This window comes from Nyctereutes procyonoides, unplaced genomic scaffold (assembly GCF_905146905.1).
Source record: "Nyctereutes procyonoides isolate TBG_1078 unplaced genomic scaffold, NYPRO_anot_genome, whole genome shotgun sequence".
Taxonomy (NCBI): domain Eukaryota; kingdom Metazoa; phylum Chordata; class Mammalia; order Carnivora; family Canidae; genus Nyctereutes; species Nyctereutes procyonoides.
In genome coordinates, this window is record NW_026575117.1 from 6164114 (window position 1) to 6185668 (window position 21555).

The window sequence follows — 21555 nt, forward strand, 5'->3', positions numbered from 1 at the left end:
ACAAAGAGGGGGTGGGTGTATTAAGGAGGCTCCTTGGAAAAGAGGCATGACGAAGTAAAGAGGGAAGAGCATTGGGCAAAAGGCAGGTATGTCCATAAAAATCCACCTCTGAACTGTGACAGTCCACCAATGCCTAGGGGAAGAACAGAAACTGGGCTCCAGCGTTTCTGCTGGGTCCCACAAAGAGGGCTCCTCAGACCAGCCTCATTCTCTAGGCCAAAGAGGGCCCTTGAAATCCAGGCCACTGGTGTGCTCATCCATCCTGGGCCTCCCTAGAGACCGGGAGAGGACCCAGTGGCCACCCAGCTCCTGAAAATTGTACAAGCCACGTCTTCTCCACTCAACTGCCCACTCCCCGTCTGGGGCCCCATCTTATCCTCCAAAGACATCGACCTCTTCTCCAGCGTGGAGCTGGGGGCCCCTAGGCCAAGCCGACATTGGCTCCTCCTGAGTTAGGTTCAGGCTATTGAGGTACTCAAACAAAGACATATTTGGACCCTCCTGCAGAGAGAGAGAGAGGGGACCGTTTCTGGGCCCAGAGAGAGCTGCCCTTAATCTGCTGCAGAGTGAATGACAACAATGTGAAGAATGAAAATATGGTTTGGGGGGATAGTCCCCAGGAGCCCAACATTTTGGTATTTAAAGGAACTTTAATGAGCTTAAGAGGCTAATCTGGAGTTCAGGAGGGGGTGTTTTGTTTTGTTTTGTTTTCAAAAATCCTTTTAAAGGTTCCTGAGGCTCGATGGGGAGGAGGCACAAGAACTGAGTCAAGGCGTGGCTGTGGTGTGGCCAAAGGGCCCCATGGAACCGGAGAGGAGGCTGCTGGAAAGATCCCTCCCCGCTGCAGCAGCAGAACCTGATGCTCCAAAGATAAAGGTTCTTTCCAGGCTGGAGAGGGGCCATGTCCAGAGAAACAGCAAGAAGCTGGGATTGAATGGTGTGTTTACCTCCAAGCAGAATGCCAGCCGGGCTTCCCACCTAATAACTCCTTCTGATTTACTGGTGACAGCATCAGGCTCAGGCACTTCTCTGACCACCCTCCCTCCCAAAAAAACATCCATCTAGAGTGGCAGGACGTACAGCAGCATCTACGGAGGTACCAGGCACACTCAGAGGATGTTCAGGGGTGCCGACATGGTCACCCAAAGAGCAATCGATGGTCATGGCATCATGCAAACCTGAGGGGTATGCCCCTTGCCAACTGCTGAGCTGAGCCCTGCTCTATAACTGGGTGGCCATGTGACAGGACTCTCTGACTTCTGCATCCACAGAAGACTAATTTGTTTCCTCCACGTGAGCAAATCAAAAGAGGACTAATGGTCCATAAGGATGGCCTGGGGAAAAAAATGAGGCAGTTGATGAGATGGTATTTAAGTAAGATCTGATGCTGGCAAGAGTCAAGTTACTAGAATTCCACAGGGCATAGGGGAGTGAGGGGGAGGCAGAATGGGACGGGGCCAGATGTGAACATCAGATAACGCATGGGGTCCATTCCCAGCAACGCTGGACGCTGAAGATATTTGTTATACGCACAGAGTTTAATTGGGCCTGTCAGCCAAGGTAGGCCCATCCATAGTGGCCAGACATCTATCAGGGCTTGTCCATTATAGGATAATAATGATAAAACACAAATCTAATAGGGCAGGGAGACACTGGAGTCAGTAAAGCCAGACGTATTTACTGTTATCCAAAAATAGGATCCCCAAACTGGAATCTGGAAAGGCCGGCAGAGACCAAACTCTCCTGTGGAGCTTCAGCTAGAGGACTAAGGAAAAGCACAGTCCATTTTGTATTTTTAGTTGTTGTGACATTATGGTGCACTAATGGGGAATCTGGCAATGGTTTCCTGCAACTCTGGCTAATTCAAGCATGGCAGCCAGGTGACAAGCTCTCCAGATGACTCGGCTGCCTTGATGCGTCAGTGAGAAGAACGGCACAGAGATAGGTTTTAAAAATCTTTGTCTAACTACCCAGATGGGGTCATCTGTGATGGGAGCAAGCATACACACAAGGTGGGAAACTGACTGAGGGCCACGGTTCTATTCCTTCCATCATGCCTTGCTAATACTTCAGTGTTCCTGCTGCATTCCGATCGAATCTGCTGTGTAATGCCAAAAGAAACTTAATCCCTATCCTAAATCTCATTTTATTTATTTTCAGTAGTGTGAAAACAAACATGTAGCAAGATTACAGTGTTTACACCTCCTTTTTAGCCCATACAGCTCTAATCCTCCTGCTAATTAATGCCAGGGCCATAGCAGTTTTATTAATTTCATCTTGGTTAAAAATATAGAGACAGATCATTGTGCTCGACTCAAATAGCAATTTGACATTTGGAAGGTGTCCGCTTCATTTCAGCAAGGCGGTTGGCTGAGTTTCATTTAATATATGACAAAGAGACACAAAGCGGCAGCCGACGTCGGTCAGCGATAACATAACTAATTCTAATTGTGATGAATGGACTTAAACGTCCCACATCCTGCGAGTCAAAAAGACTGAGGAGACGATGTAAAATCCCAAGGCGCAACCGGCCCATTTCCCCATAGGTCCCAGTAAAACAGGCACATGGGAGGGAAGGGCCTCTTTTCTCCTGCCCTCAAATGTTACTTACTTCAGAACTTTTTCTACGTTTGGCTCCTAAAATCACCAACTCTCCCAAACCAAATCTGCAAAGGCTGCTGGCAACAACACTGGTCTACATGTCACTAAGAGACTTTCAGAAAAACACAGGGGTTCCTAGGGGGTGGCCTCAGGCCTGCTGAAAAGAGGACAGGGCCCTCCCAGGACAGGGACCCCTCTGCTCCGTGCAGAGGGTGTGAACGGCCCTCCACCTCCGCAGCCCCCAATCCTCCCATCTCAGCCCACAAGTGGCTTACTAAGAACTCCCCTCTAAAGATGTGAAAGGACATTGAAAAATCCATGTTAGAAAGATATTTTAAAAATAATAATAATTCAGGTGGCTCAGTGGTTGAGCCTCTGCCCTTGGCTCAGGTCGTGATCCCGGAGTCCTGGGATCGAGTCCTGCACCGGGCTCTGTGCTGGCAGCCTGCTTCTCCCTCTGTCTGTGTCTCTGACCCTCTCTCGGTGTCTCTCATGAATAAATAAATAAAATCTTTATTTTTAAATAAAATAATTAAAAATAAATTAAAATTTTTTGAAAAGCACTCAAATAGGACTAAGAGTTCACAGTTGTGGCAGAAATTGTTTTTACATCTTCCCATGCGAGTGCATATTTTCCTTCCATAGTTCACCCCCCCGCCCCCCCCCCCCCCCCGCCCAGTTCACTCCCATTGTACTGAACAATCAAGTGGACGGGATTCAATATGGGTTATTTTGAACTTGACGTGATTCAACAATGACGTGTTGTATGGACATTGGCTCTAAGGAGCTTTACCAAATTTCTGATAGTATAACGCGTATCTTAAATCCCTGTCTCTTTTCTCACTTCGAAACGCTGTGACCCCAATGATTTCTTTGACCGAAAAGAATAATTATCTGATAATTCAAGAAATGGAAATTGTTCTCACTAGAGAAAGTACCTGCTCATGACCTCCAAAAAAATTTTCCAAAATGAAAAAGCAACGGTGACAAGGCCTCTCTAAAATCAGTAACAGCATTTCGGCGAATACAAAAAGCTATAAAATAGAAAAATGAAACTGAAAAGCAAGACAAACGATGAGCTTTCAGAAAAGCTCTGGTCACTGAAACCTGAAAGCAAAAGTAAGTCCTTAGTAGCTAGGTGGATGACAAAAGTTCCAGGACTCTACAGTATGCAACACTGGACTGGATAAATAACTTTTTATAATGTGCTCCATTTATGTAAGGATCAAAAGAATCCCACAACCCTGCTCTGAAAAGCATTGTTCATATGCAATTCCCAGAATACTATTAATATCTACTTGTGCTGTCTAATTTTATTTCAAAATTTTAAGTCTGAGATTCCAAGGAAGTCCTACCCAGGGACCAATACATATAAAAAGAGAAAACACCTCTGAGCAAGGACTGTTTCCAATCACCCACTAAATAAAAAAAGAGATTACTCGGCCTGCATCAACACACAGCCACAGCCCGTGGACAGTGCTTATCCCGAGCTAAACCCCCCTGCAATTTAATGCAGACATCAATTTATTACCTAGCTGTGTTTGATTTTTATATTCCTTACTTTTTATTATGCCAGGAGCCGGGCCAGCAAAAGATAAAGTAAGTACAGCAAAAATCTAACAACTGCCTCTGTAATTTCATCTCTGGGCTCCTTTTATGAGTAACTGCATGCCCCATTTTGATCTCCAAGTAATGTCACAGGAATATAAGACCTAACGAATTGTCCTCCCCGCGCACACACACACACACACACTCACATCCTACGCTACACCTTGACAAAACGCAGAATTAGTTCATTACTGGTCCTAATAGAGATCATTACCTCGGCCATCATCTCCGAGGGGCTGCCAATCAGCAGGTCCAAGGCAAGATAGAGACGACTCTAAATGTGATATCCACTTTGCCCCCATTTTAGTCCCTTTCTTCAGAAAATTGGTCTGCTCCAAAAGAAAGGGGAGAAAACATGGACCGGCCCTCTGAGGAAAGGTCTCACAAGGCCTGGGATTTGCTGACATGTGGGGAGTTGTGATGTTATGAGAACAGCCCTGATGACAGCAGAACTATCCCACTCTGCTCCTAGGATGTCCAGAACAATCTAGGGGATAATGATAAACTTCATATGTGAGGGGAGAGGGCCCCGGCTGACGCACCGAGCTGCCAGGCACATGAAAGAAACAATATAAACTTGATTTAAATGTGGGATCCCTTCCAGAAGGCTTAATTATCTATTGTATTACCACATTCCCGTTATTCAGCAGCCTCTTCTGTCTCCAGCCACAGTCCAACTACAGTATTTGTTTGGAACAAATTCAGGGAAATCTCCAAACTACCCAGATCACAGAGGACTCAGTTAAATAGGGAACAACAGTTATATAAATAGAAGTCCCCCAGGCTGGAAAATATTTTGGTTGTCTGCTAACTTTCAGGAATACTAAAAACCTTTGAATCCAGTTTTTAAACACCCATACCTAGAGGATCCTCCTGTTTTACATCACTTGGTACAGCTTCGGCAGTACCATAAGCATATCGCCCCACCTAACGAGTTATTTTTCTCTGATGACTTGTCATGCACCAAAAGACCACCTCCAGCTCTTAATTCCTATGGACATTCATAAATCAGCGTTCTGCACTCCGCCTTAAATGCTTATTTGTTTTGGATGATCAGAAGATAAATTACTCCTGAGGGTGTCATAGTGTACGAGACAAATATTTAACAAAACATCCTGAAGTCTTAAACAAATGGCTGTGTCTCAGATGCCACTGTCAATTCCATTTTTTTTAATTAGACAAATTTGGTGTTTGACACCAAGAAGGTGAAGCCACTAGCTGATGGAGTAGAATTTTCACCTTTTAGCTGGCCACCTGACACCATGAATAGGCAGCTAATAATTCAAATGCAAAACTGCCCACAGCCTGAAAAAGCACATATAAATGGCTAAAGCAAATACAATAAACTCCCCGTGTTAATATTACGTTTTATGTGTATGACCGTCCCTGGAGACTGCACATTGGCTATACATTCTTTGATCTTAACATGAAGGAATAGCATTTACACTTGGCGAATTTGGAAAGCAGGGCACACCAGCCCCGAATCTTCATGATGTGCTTCCTCATTTACCCCCACGCTGTCCCACTGCCTCAACTCCACCTCAGCTCCACTTGCCTCGCCTGGGCCTCAGATTTTAAAAAGACCCACTCAAAAGGGCAAAATTATTCTTAAATGATCAATTCGTTAAAGAGGAAACGTGCTGTGCCTGTCTCACGGTGATTATCTGCAGCTGAATTGACCCTCTGGAGGATAAAGATCTGGTCATTCAGGAGAGCTTCTGGGCAACACCTAGTCCTGCCCTTAGAGGATGCTTCTAAGAAATGCTCGATAGTTGGGAGAATACAGAAAGGCAATAGGGCCGGGGTACAAGCCCCCTGAAGGCAGCTGGGACTCGGTCTCACATCCTCTCATCCCACAGCCCAATGCCTTGCCTCGAGAAGCTTGGTAACAGCTGGCTGATTAAAGGAATCTGTCTTGAGCCTAATTTTGAAACAAACCAACCCAGCAACCACCATGCATGCTAATGCCGTTAAGACGATCAGATGTATTAAAACCCCATTTTGTTTTGAAGAAGGCTGGGATTGGGATGGAGAACGGAAGAGAAACTAGGAATAAAAGTCATCCTTTAAAAAAAAGAGAGAGAGAGAGATAGAGAGAGGCCGGGCACAGACCCGTGGTGATAGTGTGCATTGAGCTAACGAGTGCAAACAACTCCATTTTTTACACATGTGTTTCCGAAATAGACGTTAAAATTAAAACGAAAACCCCTCATTGTAACATCAACACCTCTCTGAACAATGCAGCTCATGCTCCTCTACAAAATCTTTTTGGTTCTGGCCAACAGCTGGCAAGTTGATCCCTGCAATTTTCCCTTTGCAGAAATAGCTGTGAGAGAGGAGAACTGACCCTAGTAGGCTAATAAGCCCAAACTGCGCCAAACCTGGGAGGCTGAAATGGAGGGGACATTGTTGTGTTAAGTACTTTACAACAACTGTTTCTTCCCCTCTTGACACAGCCTGACTTCCTTAAAGAAGATCTGACTGGCCAGACAGCTGTGTTGACCCTTAAGCCTTCTTTGATTCGCAATTTTTTTTTTAACAAACAGAATAGAAATTCACAACCCAAATCCTTTCCTAAGCTCCAATACTTTTGAATTCGCTAGTGTTGTGCCTGAAGGATGTGGACATTTCAGTAATCTATAAGCAGAAAGATAAAGATTGGGTCTACACAATCCCAAAACCTTCAGATGAAAAGCAGGAGAGGGCGGGTGGGGGGAGGAGGGGGGAAGCAAGAGCAATCCACCAGAAGCTTTATCCAAAGGTGATACTTGAAGTTCTGTGGGCGAAATCTGCTTAATTCCCTAAAAATTGCACTTTTCACTCAGACACTGTGGCAACAAACAGACAACCAAGAACGGATACAGGCATGTCTTCTTTAAAAAATGTTAACCATAATTACCACTTTGTAAAGTGGTCATGTGTTTTCATTTCTTTATACGTTTCTGTATTGTCCAACTCATCCAAAACCAAACATGGATTCTTTTTTAGGGCTAAAGATGCAAAGTTATCTTTTCAAAACCAGCATCCAGGCCCAGGACCCCTTCCACAGGAGGGCAAAGCTCAAGTACATGGTGGGCAAAGGAGCCCTGTGCAGCCAAAAAAAAGATTGTGTGCGTGTGTGTGGTCACTGGGTATGAGCTTCGCCAGCTTTCAGTAACCCTCATAGCCCAGGCAACACGGAAAGGAAGACACTTCTGGTTTTTCTCAGCGTTTTTTGTTGATGTTCTTGCTACAAGGAGACTTCCACACACACACACCTTGGCTGTGCTTTTAATACGGTGATAGGAGCTGCTTTTCGTGCACACTGCCCCTCCTTCGATTATCCTCACCTACTGCTGTCTTATTCACCAGTAACACATGCAGAATTCTGCGCGCGCACGCGCGGCCCCTTGGCCATACACACCAGTCCTCGTGTGCAAAAACAAAACAAAACAAAAAAAACATAGGCCTGCGTTCCGCCGCTTTTTCCTCCAAACCGTGCGTGATCAGCTTTGGGAAGCCAGTGTCCCCGTGAACTAGCCGCTCTTGCAAGGAAAAGCAGTTCCCCTTCTCCATGGACCCACTAAGCAACTCCGGGCCTGCCTGGTGAGAACCAGGAAATCCTTCTAACTCCCACTCCCGGCCGCATCCAGGCTTTAAGGCATTACAGAAATCGAAATTCCAAATAATCTACTTGCTTAAATACCTGCCAACTAATTCTCAGAACACCCCAGAACGTTCACGTCGGCTGGAGAGAAGTGAATCCGGTGCGGGGCTGCGGTGCACACCCCCACGGGGGATTCGGGGGAGGGGAGGCGTGCAAGGGAGGAGGGGGCCTCAGACCAGGCCGAGCTTCTGGCCTAAGAGCCCCTGCGCCCCCAGGGTTTTGGAGACTCTGGGCGGAGGAGGAGGGGTCCTGGGCATCATGGAGAGCAAAGGCAAACGGGGTGTGCGCAGAGCGCAGAGGAAGCAGCATTGCTGAGCACCAGCTGTCGGGACGGGACGCCCGTGGACAGATGCGCACAGGGGACCGGCCGCGCCGGAGGCCGCGGGAGCTGAAGCCGCACGGCTTGCTCCCATCCCAGCGCGCGGGGGGCGCAGACACGTGGGTGCGACGGCGTGGACGCCCCCCAGGAGACCTGGCCGCTGGCAGCCCACGGGGCACCCCAGAGAAGGGGAGCGGCGGGAATGAGCCGGATGGGTCGGAGCGCGCACAGAGGTGTGTCCCCCGGGATCAGCCGAGTCGGGGAGGGTGCCTGGGAGGACGGCGGGGCCGCCCGGGGAGGGCCCAGCGCGCGCGTCTCTGCGGCCCCGGGGAGCGCACTGCCTGCGGGTGAACGCGCCTCGGGCGCCTCTGGGTGCGCGGGTGCGGGGGGGCGCGCTCCGGCGGCGCGATCACTTACTTCTCGTAGTCGTACTTGCAGTAGAGCTTCTTGTCCCGGTAGAAGCAGGTGGTCTCCAGGGGCTCTTTGCAGGAGGCGCACTGCACGCACTGCTCGTGCCAGAAGCTGTCGTTGAGCCGCAGCAGAAACCTGTCCGAGATGACCCGTTGACAGCCCTCGCAGACAGACTTGGGGCTCACCGCTCTGCCTGCAGCAGCAACAGACGTTCGCGGGTCAACCGCGCCGGCTCAGCATCCCGGCCACACTCCGATCAATCCTACACCCGCCGATTCCCCGCCCCCCCCCCCTGCAACCCGCGCTCCCCATCCTGGGAAAACCCCCATCCCTGCTAATCAACCAAACCGAGTTCTTGAAAACAGAGAAAAATCAAACCAGGTGTTGTTTCTAATAAAACAGCGACTCTATGGGAAAGTTCAAATTCTTCTATATGGGAAGGGGCGGAAATCAATAAGCGGCCTTAATGATCCAACCTACCCAGGTATTCGTGCAAAGGAGCGCACATCCCGTACAATTAGACTACAAATAAATTTGCGCTCCCACCTTTATCAACTAAGCATTAAGTCACTCACCCTGCTTGTCTCTTTTAATATTAAATTTGTGAGTCTATAAAAAGAATTTTGGAGGATTGGTCTTGTCTTTTTGCTAAAATTGCAATTTCTGTTGTATTTTCTGAGGGAAAGCTTTAAAATTTTTATTTTCTTCCTAAAAAGTCTCAGGCATACAGAAAAATACCGCCTGGCTCCAGGCAAACTCAGTACTGTGGGAAAAAAAAGCAATGAACACCCAAAGTGCTGTGCCTTGGCCGGAGTACAAATTGCAGGTGGGTTTAAACGTAGGATTTTATGTGTGTTTTTGTACGTACACATATAAATAATTAAGACGCATCAAAATAGAAGAGGAAAAAAAAAGAGGAAAGAAGCAGGGCGCGGAGATGCTGCGGGAATTCCGGGAATCCGACCGGCTCAGCTGCAGCGCGTGCGATTTTGCACCCACCCCAAACCCACTCCGCGGAAAGAGGGAATCCTCTCTACCCTACCCTTTGGACTTTTGTCTGTTTTGTTCCTCTATTTTGTGTGTGTGGGGGGGATGCCCTATTTTTAGGATGGGGGAACACTTGGCTGCTTTTGTCGGCACATTTCACAGCTATTTAAAGAAGGCCTTGTCCCCTGATAACAATACTCTTGCGCGTGGTGTCCCAAAGGGCCTGACCCTTCCCCATTTCCTCGCCACACTCTTGTGGGTTTCTTTTTCCCCCCTGGGAGATCCTGCCACCAGCTCTTGAGTGGAGCCTGTCGCCTTGGGGCGCGCAGGGGAGGGCTCAGAAAAGTAGAAAAGATAGTTCTCAGTTGTAAAATTGTCCTGTCTCGGCATTCAGGGCCGGGACCCGGGCGGTGGGAGCCGCGGAGCGCACACTGGGAGCCGCTGTGGGCACAAGGTCGCGCGCGCTCCGTGCCAGGGCAATGCCAGCTGCGGAGGGGGACCCCCCCCCCACGCTCTTCCGACGCTGGACGGAGTCGAGAAGTTTCCGCAAACCCGGTTGAAAGGAGGGAACGCAGTGCGCCCGGGATTTCGTTTCAGCTGGGGATGGTGGGGGGGTCCTCCCTGGATGTGGTTTCTCCAGCCGAACCGTCTCCAGTCTCATCACCATCACCTCCCGGCTCTAGCGGTTCCGAATGCCGGGAGGAGGCAAGAGGTTTAAATGACAAAACGAAAACCCCTCCCGCTAAAATAGTAAAACACCCGAGAAGCACCCAGGTCGGGGTGGGAGGTGAGGTTGCGAATTCCTGGCCTCAGGTCAGCAGGACCCGCGCGCATGGACGCCCTTCGAGGCCCTTGGCTCGCGGATCCTCCGCGGTCGCTGCAGAAGGATCGGGGAGGCAGGGGGGGGACCCGCCGGCCTCGAGGTCCGGCTCCAGTTAATTAAAACCGAGGCGAGGGCCCTGCCGCGCGGGCTAATCCCCGCGCTGCGCTGCCCACCGGCCCGGAAAAGCCCTTCGGCCGTGCCGGAGGCTGAGACCCGGGCTGGAGCTGGTGGGGGCGGGGGGGGGGCGAGAAGCCGCCTCGAACTTGGGCGCCTGCGAGCCTCGGCTGCCCCGCGCTCGCCCCTAGGCCGCGGAGAAGCGGGCGGCACTTGCGACGCGTCCATCAGCTCCGTGATTAAAAATCCAGCCCTGGGTATTTTTAATCACTTGCCACTCAGACGCCCGCGAGCCGTCTCGCCCGCCCCTCGCGGCTTCGGGGAATTCGGTGCCCGGCGCGGGAGGCCTTGGGGCGGCTTGGGGTAGGAAGGACACACGGGGACTGATGGACAGACGGCGCGTGGGCTCCACTGGGCGCCAGACGCGGGGCGCGCGGGGCGCGCGGGGTCCCTTTCCTGCTGACCGGTCCCGGCGAGCCGGGCTGCAGGGCTGGGGTCCGGTGCAAAGAGGGTGCGCCCCGGGGCGCGCGGCCTGAACACTCACCCAGCAGCGACGAGAAGGACGCCGAAGTCTCGATGGCGCTTTGAAAGTTCTCCTCCATCTTCAGGCCGTCCAGCATGTTCGGGCCGGGCCGGGAGGACCTGCGGAGGAGAGGAAACGCTGCTTCTGGGGTCCGTGCGCTCGGGGACCGGGAGCCCGGGGCCGCCGCACTCCTGGGAAAGCACGGAGGGAGTGCCCGGGGTCACCAGGATGAGTCCAGCCCAGAGCAACGTGGGGTGGGAGCGGAGAGGCGAGTCACCGCGAACTGCTGAGTGATCTGATTTCACTTGAAGTCAACGCGTTTTGTACTGAGACCTCCGCCCCCCAACTGCGCTTCCCCTTCCCTGCCCCCCCCTGCCCCCGCGCACACCCTCGCCCGCTCCCCAGCCCCGGGTTCCCCATCCCGAGTCCGACTCCGCCCCGACCTGCACCCCTGCGGGCCCTAGGGACGGCTCCGCGGGGACCCAGCGCCGCGGGGAGGCCGGGACCGAGGGGTGGGTGTTCCCCCCTCGCGCCCCTCACCTGCCGGGGCCCGGGCGGGGCCGGGAGAGCGAGCCGGAGCGCGCCCGCCTGCTCGCGGGGCCCGGGCGCCGAGAGCCGCTGGGGGCGCGCGGGGCGGTCCTCCCGCCGGCCGGCCGGTGCCGGGAACGTCTGCGGGAGCGGGGAAGTCGCCTCGGGGAGGAGCCGCGGCTGGCCCTGCTCACTCCTGGACGCATTTCAAATCAACTTTCCGAAACACGCCGCCCGAGCCGGAGCCGGAGCCCTGCGGCGCGCAGCCGTCCTTACCTGGTGGGCGAGCTCGCTCCCCGCGGCCGGGCGGGAGGCGGCGGCCGGGGCCGGCGGAGGCCCTCGGGGCTGCAGGCGGCGCGGCGGGGAGGGAGCCCGAGCGAGCGCCGGCCCCTGGCTCCGCTCCTCGGCGCGCCCGGGCCGGGCCGGGACGTGGCCGCGGGCGGCCGGCCTTCTCGGGGCGTGCTGGCCGCCCGCGTCGCGGCTGGGGGGCGGCGGGGAGGCCCGGGGCTCTCCGGGGCCGGGAGCGAGGGCGGAGGCCCGGGGTCGTGGGTGCGAGTCGGGCCCTGCGGCGCCGGGGCGGATCCGGCCGCAGCTCACAGGGGCCGCGGCGCTGCGCGCGGCGGAGGGAAGGGGTGGGGTGCGCGGGGAGGCGGGCTGGGAGCGCGCCCCTGGAGCGGCCGCCGGGCTCCCTTCCCCGGCCCGGCTCGCCGCGGCCGCCTCGCAGCCGCGCAAAGTTTCCCCCCCTCCACGTGCGGGGGCTCCCTCGGGGCTCCCTCGGGGCTCCCTCGGGGCGCCCCCGGCTCCCCCGGCTCCCCGGCAGCTCTCCACCGCCGCGGGCGCTCCGGCACCGCGGCCCTCCCCGCGCGACCTCGGAAGCCTGGGGGAGCTGCCGGAGGTGTGTGATGGCCTGCGGGGGGCGGTGGGGGGGGGCGCCCACACCCCCGAGCCCCCCAGTCCCCCTGCTCCTGCAGCCGGGGCTCCTGCAAAGTTCCCAACTTCCCCTGAGCTCCAAACGCGCCGGCCGGCTCAGATGGAACCCCGTCCGCGGATGGGGTGTGCGGCTGCCTTAGGAGCCGCGGCCCGAAGCTCCAATGGGGGCTCTCGGGGGCAGAGACGAGGTGGGATGGGACCCCCCAGACTCGAGCCCGCAGTGCCTCTGAGCAGGAAGTCAGCTAAGGGGGCGCACTTAGGGGAGCAGAGTACTGGGGCGGGGGGGGGGGGGGGAGAAGGGAGATCTCAACTCCCTACACCTCCTAACCTCAGCTTACAGCGGTCGGACCTCGAGCCCCTCCAGGAGCGCGACGCGGGTCTTAATCATCTGTGTAGTCCAGGAGGTGAGCACGGTGCCCGGACCCAAGGGGATGCTCAATAAATAGATCCTAACATTTATCGAACATTTTATTACGTGCCAGGCTTGGTTACACAGTTAACTCGTTTAATCTTTACAGCAACCCTATGAGGTGGAGACAATGATTATCCTGATATTACAGGTGAGGAAAACCGAGTGAGCACCACGGGAGGGGTCAGTTGGGCCGGCTTCTCTGGGGGCCCCTCAACTCCTGAGCTGCAGGGAACTGACTTGGAATGGCCAGGAACTTTGGCACAGTGATCCTGAGCAGGCGAGATGCCACATAGCGAGCACTTTCTTCCCTTCTCCAAGGACAGGACCACTTCCTTATTTAAAAAAAAAAAAAAAGTGTTGGCAGCTGTGGCTCAAGAGTGCTCCGGGGGCCTTGACCCCACTCACCATTAGAAGCGCTTTCTGCCAGCAGGCACAAGCCAAACACAGAATATGACTTCAGGGAAACGAGAGAAAAGGGCAAAGAGTTTAATACTTTACATTTGAGTGCCGGTTTATACTTTCCAGGATACTTTCACATACATGATTTCGCTTGATCTTTACGACAAACCTGTGAGGTAGACAGAACAAATAGTTTTATCCATTGTTTCAGATGAATCTTTGGGGCTTAAGTAGGGCTGGGAGGTTTCTCTGTGTGGCCCAGACGGCTAGTGGCATGTCCCCTGACACCTGTCCTTTGTCCTTTCTGCCACCCCAGGTAGAGTGTGGAGGGGAAATATGAATTACAAAAGTATTCTTAGGATAATATATAAAATAGAAGTCAGGCAAGAAAAAAAAACAAAAGTAAAGCAAATACCATCATAAGGAATATTTTTAAATGCCCAACAGAGTTTTGGTTTCACTAGAGGTCTTGAATGTATGAAATATGGTTAACTAGTGGTCAGAGTATTCCCTGTAGAGAATACCCTGGAAGTGGATGGGTTCTCATCTGATCTGGGACCCAGGCCCCTCGAAATGGTCTTTGCTTCTGGAAGGCAGGCTGATTAGCAGAGATCACTCACAAGTGTTTGCTAGGAATGTCTTTCCCCCAGCTGGCTCTTGGGCACCTTCACGATGGAGACAGTCTCATAATCATATTCTAAGCCGTGGGGTCCTTAGTGCAGAGCCAGGCTCATATATGTGATTAACAAATGCCACTTACTTAACTGATGGTTGAGCACTGTGTTCACAGTAGGGATGGGGGGAGCACTCTAGTACAGGTGAAAGCACATGGCAGGGTCAGGAATCCAAGGACCTCACTTCCCCGGACGGCTCTGCCACTGAGTCAGGTAGGCCAGGTTCACCTTTCTGGGCAACTGTACTTCTCTGCGATGAAGGGTTATACTCACCCAATGGTCCCACAGGCCTTTCCGGCCTGCAGGCTGTGAAACAATGGGGTGAGCATTAGAACCCACAGCACATCACCCGCTTTGCAGAACTGGTCCAGGTGCAGAGGCTGATGGGGCTAAGTGACGTGTCCAAACCATTAAAGAGACACTTTGTTCCTTCGGGGTTTTTTCTTTTATGCTTTATTTTCTCTCTCTAGATGGACTGGGGATCATGAATCCCACTCCTCCCCCAATGTCATTTCACTTTGACCTGAGCCAGCTCCATGACATCGTGGGCAGGTAGACAGACATCTTTCCATCTGTGGAAGAGTCTCCTAATCATGCCACATGGTCGTTCGTTTTAGAGTCAATGCTATCGTTTCACTTTTTAAAGACAGAAGATGCCACAAAGCCACTGTCCAAAAGCTCTTCATGACGATGTAGCCATATTCTCCCTTTTATCAGAAACACTGTTTTCTGAGAGTTTGTGGAAGTGAGGTAGACAGGCTTTAGGAGAGACACCCCCAAATTATTGACTTTTAGAGGTGGGAGCAAACATACAGCTCCTCTGGCCCAAGTGTTAGGTTTATATTGGGTCAAAATTCATTTCCCTGGCACTGCCACATCTGGTCCATTGATTGCTCAGGGCTGGTCATTCGAAATGTCAAATCCTACTTCCAAGATCTGTCAGATGTGGGCAGAGCTGCCCTCTCTGTTCTGTTCCCTTTGTTTCTGAACCTGCTCCAGTTTTTCCCTCTCCCCCCTAAATTATGGCACCCAGACCTGTTGCAGCTTCCCAATGACCATGTGTTCAGGACCTCATCTCCTCTTTCTGGCCAGAGAACACCCATTAACATGGCCCGATTTGGGGTTAGCGTTTTCGGTGGCTGCCGCTGACTCATCCCGTGTATGTTATTAACCAACCCTCCTCTGTCCTTTTCCACATGGGCTGCTGGTAGGCCACATCTCCCCCGAAACTGCAATCGTACAATTGGTGTTTGGCCCCTGGTGTGGAAACTCAACATTTATCCCTGCTAAGAGATAGGCAGCTGTTCCAAACATCAGGAATCTTGCAACTTCAAGCAGATTCCAAGAGATCCAGGGACTACATCTTAAGCCTAGTACTTTGCTTTGAGGAGGAAACAGAGGGCCCTTGCCAGGCTGGTCTGGAAGCTGCCATCATTGGAGGAAGACAGGCCAGGGTAGTGAATGGGGGGGCCTCAAGAGGGTGCACAGGGTCCCTGTAACCTGCCCATACCTCTTCACCTGGGAGATGCCTCTGGTCCTCTTCCTGTCACCTGTCCTCTGTCAAGTAGCAATCTGTGGAACCAGCCGGGGAGCTACCCCTTCTATGGCAGAGAACACAGAAGCTCCACCACCAGACTCATGAACGCTTGTGGCTGAGATCTGGGGAGAGAGTGAGGACGGGGTAAGCAGAGGCCCTCGCGCGGTGGGAGGGAGACAGCAAGGGAGGGAGGACATCCTGTTACAGAGTGGAGATGACAGGAACATGTTTTTTTACTTTCCTTTTCTTGCTCTCATTTCTGTGTTTTATTAAGGGAAACACAAAGGGAAAATTGTGTTATTTGTTAAAAAAATGTCAAAGTGCGTTTCCAGCGAGAGGAAAAAAAGCAGACACGTTACTGCCTAGACAGAGAAGGCCGTACTCTGGTGGGGCGGCCAGAGACCAGTGTGGTGGGGGGCACTGGAGCTGCAAACTCTCCTGACCTCTGAAATCTCTCCCCAGCAGTGGGCCTGCACTCACGTGCAGATCTCTCAAAGGAGCTGGAGCACCGGGTGCTTCAGGTGCTTTGGGTCTTTCTGGGGGTGAAAGGGGGCCATCCCAAACCAGCTGCTGGAATGGGCGGGGGGTGGGGTGGGGTGGGGAGGCGGTCAGCTAACAAAGGCACCATTTACAGCACCGAATTCTTTGGATCTTGTCTAGAATCATCTGCATGGCCCACTCCATCTCCCCTTTGGACCGTGTGCTCCTTCAGAGAAGCCATGTCACACTCATCTGCGTTTCTCCTGCTCCCAGCACGGTCCTCTCCCTAACCAGAGCCCCGGCGAGTATTTGTTACCTAGACAGAGAGTGCCCTTCAGCATGAGCCTGTTTCATGGCATAACTGGGTGTCCTAGAAACAGCATGCCTGGCTTTGGAACCATGGAGGCCTGAGTTCAAATCCCAGCTGGGACATGTATCAACTGTTCAAACTTCAATCAGTCAACTCCTCCATGTTCCAGCATCCTTCTCTGTATAAGGAAAAGAATAAAATACTCCTCAAGAGTTCAGAGAAGAGATGGATGTGAAACATCTCATAAGCTGTCTGGTTCATTTAACATTCAAATATCCTTTATTTATTTTTTTATTGGAGTTCAATTTGCCAACATATAGCATATCACCCAGTGCTCATCCTGTCAAGTGCCCCCCTCAGTGCCCGTCACCTTTATGTCCTCATGTAGCCTCCTGGGGAACAAGCAGACATAACTTCTGAAGGAAAAATCACCTGGGCTTCGCCATGTTCTCATGAGCAAACAGGAGCCACGCCAGCATTCAGACAGAGTCCATGTGTTTAGCCATAGCACCTGTCTTGCCCCACCTTCCATAGCTGAGGTGCCTCTGTGCCCCAGAGAGGCTGCGCCCTCTGACTTGGAGGGTGGCATAGTAGGGCAGTGAGAGGATGGGGCCTGGGGTCACACAGACCTGGGACTGATCATCGACTCTATCCCGTAAGACCGTCTTGGGCAAGTTCCTTAATCCTTCCAAGCCTCAGTTTTCCCTTTTATTAAATCGAGGGAATAATTGGGGGTGAATTTGTGTGCGTTCCGTGAAATAATACAAAATACCTAGCACGGAAATAGGCACGTTAGTAAGAGTTAAGTGGATTTTACCTGCTGTCACCATTGTCATCATCATGAGACAGTAAGCACCTCTAGGACCATTTTACTTATACGTGTGGCCCTAGTACCTAGCATCTGAGTACAGTTGTCCTGAGAACGCACCATAAATTAAACAGCCTGAAGACCGTTTTTGGCATCAAGTGAGGTTCGGGTGGAATCTGGCTCTTGATGCCACCCCACCCCCGACCTGAGCAGAGATTTCTTTTGGAAAAATCCCACATGATCCATAACAGGTCCCCAGATTGCAGGCTTCCTGCACAAGCTTCTCACTTGTGGGATCTCACAAGCCCTATCTTTGACATCTACATGTGATACTTCACACTAAATATCAAGAACTTGGAAATGATGAGAAGGGGGGAGGCACACAAGCAGTGAACTCCCCAGGCACCAAAACAGAGAGAGATCTGTGAAGACATGAGGTCTGTTAAAATCCTGGGCCTGGTTCCCCGATTCACGTGCCCAGCATACCTCAGTTGCTATGAAGTGAATGTGTCGGTGGATTAGGCAAACGTCCCTGAACACCACGCCTGGTGGAACAGTTGGAGGCCTGATTAAAGCCTTCTGCAGCACTGGGGTCTCCAGAGCTGGGGTACAGCCTCTCCGAATGTGGCCCACGGGCAGGCACCGCCCAGCGCAGAGGCAGCTCTGTGCTGAGCAGGTGCAGAGACCACCTCCACCAACCCAGTAGCAAGACCCTAGCTATGTACAGGTATTTTCAAGAAGGAGGGGTCCCCACCTGCGTCTCCACTCTCCAAGTACATTAAACCCGAGTGGCCGCTGAGAGAACACTGAGGGGACCCTTAACCCCTGCATCTCCCCACTCTCACTTTTTCCAATGGATAAGCCATGTTTATCCAAATGCTAACTGATTTACATCCCACACCCTGCCGAGTTTCTAAAAAGGATTTGAGGTGACATACAAATATTATCAATACTGTAATCGAGGAGTTCTCTGGGTGACTCAGTGGTTGAGCACCTGCCTTCGGCCCAGGGCCTGATCCTGGAGACCCAGGATCCAGTCCCACGTCAGGCCCCTGCAGGGAGCCTGCTTCTCCCTCTGCCTGTGTCCCTGCCTTTCTCTCTCTCTCTCTCTCTCTCTCTCTCTCTCTCTCTCTCTCATAAATAAATAAAATTTTTAAAAAATACTGTAATCGATTTTTTAAATCAAAATTATATACGGGCCACAGAAAAGCAAATCATCCCCCAAAATAATAACTTGGGGCTAATATTTTAATTGTGACAGAATGTTACATGTCACTCTGAGTTTACAAGGTGGAACAGAGAAAAATAAGGCCTTACAAGATTGTGACGATCACATCAAACTTTGTATCAGTTATATTTATATGTCTAGCTGGCTTTAGGAGAGACCCCATGATAAAGGAACAAAAAATATATAATTCGTGGCAACAGTGATCAAATCAGGGACCTTATTAGCAGTTTTGGGACATTTTTACTTTTATATATGGACTGTACTTCTGAAAATCACTTTATAACATGAAACTAAAGGTCTATTCGAGCGCTGAATGTTGGATGCAAGTGATGAATCACTCAGTTCTACTCCCGAAACTAATATTAAGCTATATGTTAACTACCTAGAATGTAAATTAAAACCTGAAACAAACAAAAAAGCTCCTAAAGATAGACGAGGATCTACAAGATCCTCAAACTACAAGATCAGGAATAGAGAAAACAGAAATGAAGATATGCTAACTATGTAATAATTAACAGTTGGCTCTTTGGGGCAGAAACCATGTGTATGTCTTGCACATCATAGTTTAATCTAACAGAGCTCTGAGTCCACACTTGGCACCTGTTATGTGTGGATGTTTGAACACGCTAAAGAATACTGTGTTTGAGGGTCAAATTTGCCTTTGAGCTTCCTGGTAGCAAGGGCAAAAAGAGATACAGCCACTCCACAGATATTTTGGCACTAGTGTTGGAGATACAATTGTGGATTTGGGAAAGAAAGAAAGAAAGAAAGAAAGAAAGAAAGAAAGAAAGAAAGAAAGAAAGGAAGAAAGAAAGAAAGAAAAGCTTAATCCCCGGAGCTCTAGATCCCCGTGCCCAAGTGCATGTACCCGGTGAGCCTTTGCATCCCAATCCACAGCACAGTGTCCTGTGCAAAATGAGTCTACACCGCGTGGATACGTTAATGAGATCAGTTTTTTTTAAAGATGCTTTGATGCATCTAAACTATAATTATTCCCGCCTTTCTTATCCCATACATAATTCATCTGGACCTTGGAGAACAGAGAAAAAAACTTGTGAGGAGGTTTCTGAAAGCGAAGGCATTCCAGGAAGATTGCAGGGCTTGAGTGAAAGCACAAAAGGCAGAAAGCCAAGGTGAGCTAGAGGATCTCTGTGAACACAGGGAAGTGGGCCAGCCTAGGAGGCTTGAATACTGGACCTCAGAGTTTATCACTCTGCAGACAACAGATAGCCTTTGAGCGCTTTGGACCAGAGGAGTAAAATAATCAGGAATACAGCTGAAGATGACAGCATCTGGTAGCAGTGTGGCTGATAACTCAAAAGAAGAAAAGGGGGACTAGAACAGGTAAACTTTATTACTCTAGTATAAGTAAGAAATCCGGGGCCCGGGCCAGGGCAAGGACTGCAGAAATGAAATCAAGGGGGATGGATGAGAAAGTTCAGAAATCGAGTCAACAAAGCTCAGAGTCTGCTCAGCTGTGAGGGGAGAACAGAAGGAGAAAACGGAATCAAAGGAGCGTTGGGGGAATGGTGGCACAGGGGCAGGAGTGGGAAATGCAGGAGGCAGAGCCGAAGGACAGGGTGCAATAAGTTTGGTGACTTTTCAAAATGTTTTCGCATCCATTATCTCATTGATTTCATATGCAAGTAGAGAGAGATCCACCCTGAACATCAGCCTGAAAAAAACTCTGCCCCTGTCTGGAGCTGCCAAGTGTCCATGACTAAACCTTTGCCCTCGGGTCCTTCCGGCGACAGCAGGGCACCCACCTGAGGGGTCTTGCCCATTCCGGGCATCACAGAGTCCTCGCTAGGCCTAAGCCCTCCTGTCCTGGGTCTGCGCCAGCAGCAGCTAAAAGCCAGGTAGTGAAACACTCCAGCCTGCCATGCTTGCCAGGAACATGGATGGGTGTGCCCCAGAGTTCAGCCAGAGTCTCCCAGAACATCTGGGCAGGGTGGGGAGGGAGGAGCTCATCCATCAGTTTCTTCAGCGACTCATCTTTCTTCCCACTGGGTAGCGGACTTTGGCCGGGCCACTGACTCAGTCCCAGGCCCAGGCAGTGACTTCTTTCTCCCCAGCCTGCTGCCTCTTCTCCCCTGAGCAACAGGCCCGAGGACTGCTCACCGCCCCGAGGCCTCCCCCTGCACCTGGCTGAGCCTCAGCAGTTGGCCCAGTGATTTCGCAAAGAGAACAAACACTGATCTCCTTGCGAAATGTCAGCCCTGCGAGGGACCCCCGGGCTCGGCTAGTCCAGCCCCCCACTTCACAGATCGGGGGCCTCCTGTCTGTCTGCCCAGTGCCCTCACTGCTCTGAGTCCTCTGAGGGGCAACCCCACCCCCTCCAGCCCCAGAAAAGCACAAATTTCTCACACACTGTCCCCAACTGATTTTGCAGGCCTCATCACCCCCCCTTCCAACCCCTGCTCCCTTTCTCTTCTCTGCCCTCCCCGGACTCAACATCGGACACCACCCCTGACCCCTCTAGCACCCCGAGCAGCCCTGCAGACATCGCCCCGACTCTTGCAGGCACAGCCCTGGGCTCTGGTGCAGGCCGCGTCCTCAGCCAGGAGTCCCCTTCCCTTCCTCCTCCGTGCCCGTTGAACACCTACCTCTTCTGCTCCTAGACAGGTAATTAGCACTTCCTCTGGGTCCCTTCACGGGCTGTTTAGCATTTATCACATGATATTACCAGTTTTTCTTTAGACGCCTGGCTCCTTCGCTGGCAACACACGCATCTGTGTCTTAGGGAGCCTTGTGTCCTCGCAACCTGGCAGAGTCAGGTCCTGCTGACAGGTGAGGAGGGAAGAAGGGAAAAGGCAGGTGCAGAGAGGGCTCACAACCAGGGCCCGGAAGCAGATGCAGCGAAGCGTCTCCCCCACATCCACCAGGTATTCAGTTCTTGCTAGCTATCCTTCCAGAACTTCTCTGCACACCTGAAAGAAAACACAAACACCCACTCCCCGCTTTGCGACCCAAAAGGTAAGGCCACTCTAAGCTTTTTTCCACAAAAACCCTTTCAGATCCTTCAGGGTGCCTCATATTTATCCTGTCTCCACTGGAATCTCCAAATTTAATATCCATGAAATGAAACCATACTTTGGATAGAAGTTGTAGCACAGTGCAGCTTGCTTTTGAAAAAGATTGGGATTCGGGGAAACCATGTAAAAATCACATTGTCACTAAACCTGTCATATATTTTCAGTGCATTGAGGGGGTGTGT

The 21555-nt window shown here is 51.7% G+C and overlaps 1 protein-coding gene and 1 long non-coding RNA gene across 2 annotated transcripts in view; one reads left to right on the forward strand and one right to left on the reverse strand.

The window, feature by feature from the left end:
* The window catches only part of LMX1A (LIM homeobox transcription factor 1 alpha), a 155021-nt gene extending 143404 nt beyond the window's left edge, over positions 1 to 11617 (reverse strand). Inside the window, exons 1-3 of the mRNA XM_055333825.1 lie at positions 11573 to 11617; positions 11054 to 11151; positions 8592 to 8778 (exon numbers count right to left, since the gene is read on the reverse strand). Coding sequence (XP_055189800.1) covers positions 8592 to 8778; positions 11054 to 11129 — 263 coding nt within the window. The 5' untranslated portion in view covers positions 11130 to 11151; positions 11573 to 11617. The remainder of the gene's footprint in view (positions 1 to 8591; positions 8779 to 11053; positions 11152 to 11572) is intronic.
* Positions 11618 to 11716: 99 nt separating this feature from the next.
* LOC129515104 (uncharacterized) lies at positions 11717 to 13069 on the forward strand. Its single transcript, XR_008665523.1, has 3 exons — positions 11717 to 11839; positions 12824 to 12894; positions 13009 to 13069. It is a non-coding gene; the product is annotated as an uncharacterized LOC129515104 (long non-coding RNA).
* The last annotated feature ends 8486 nt before the right edge of the window (positions 13070 to 21555 follow it).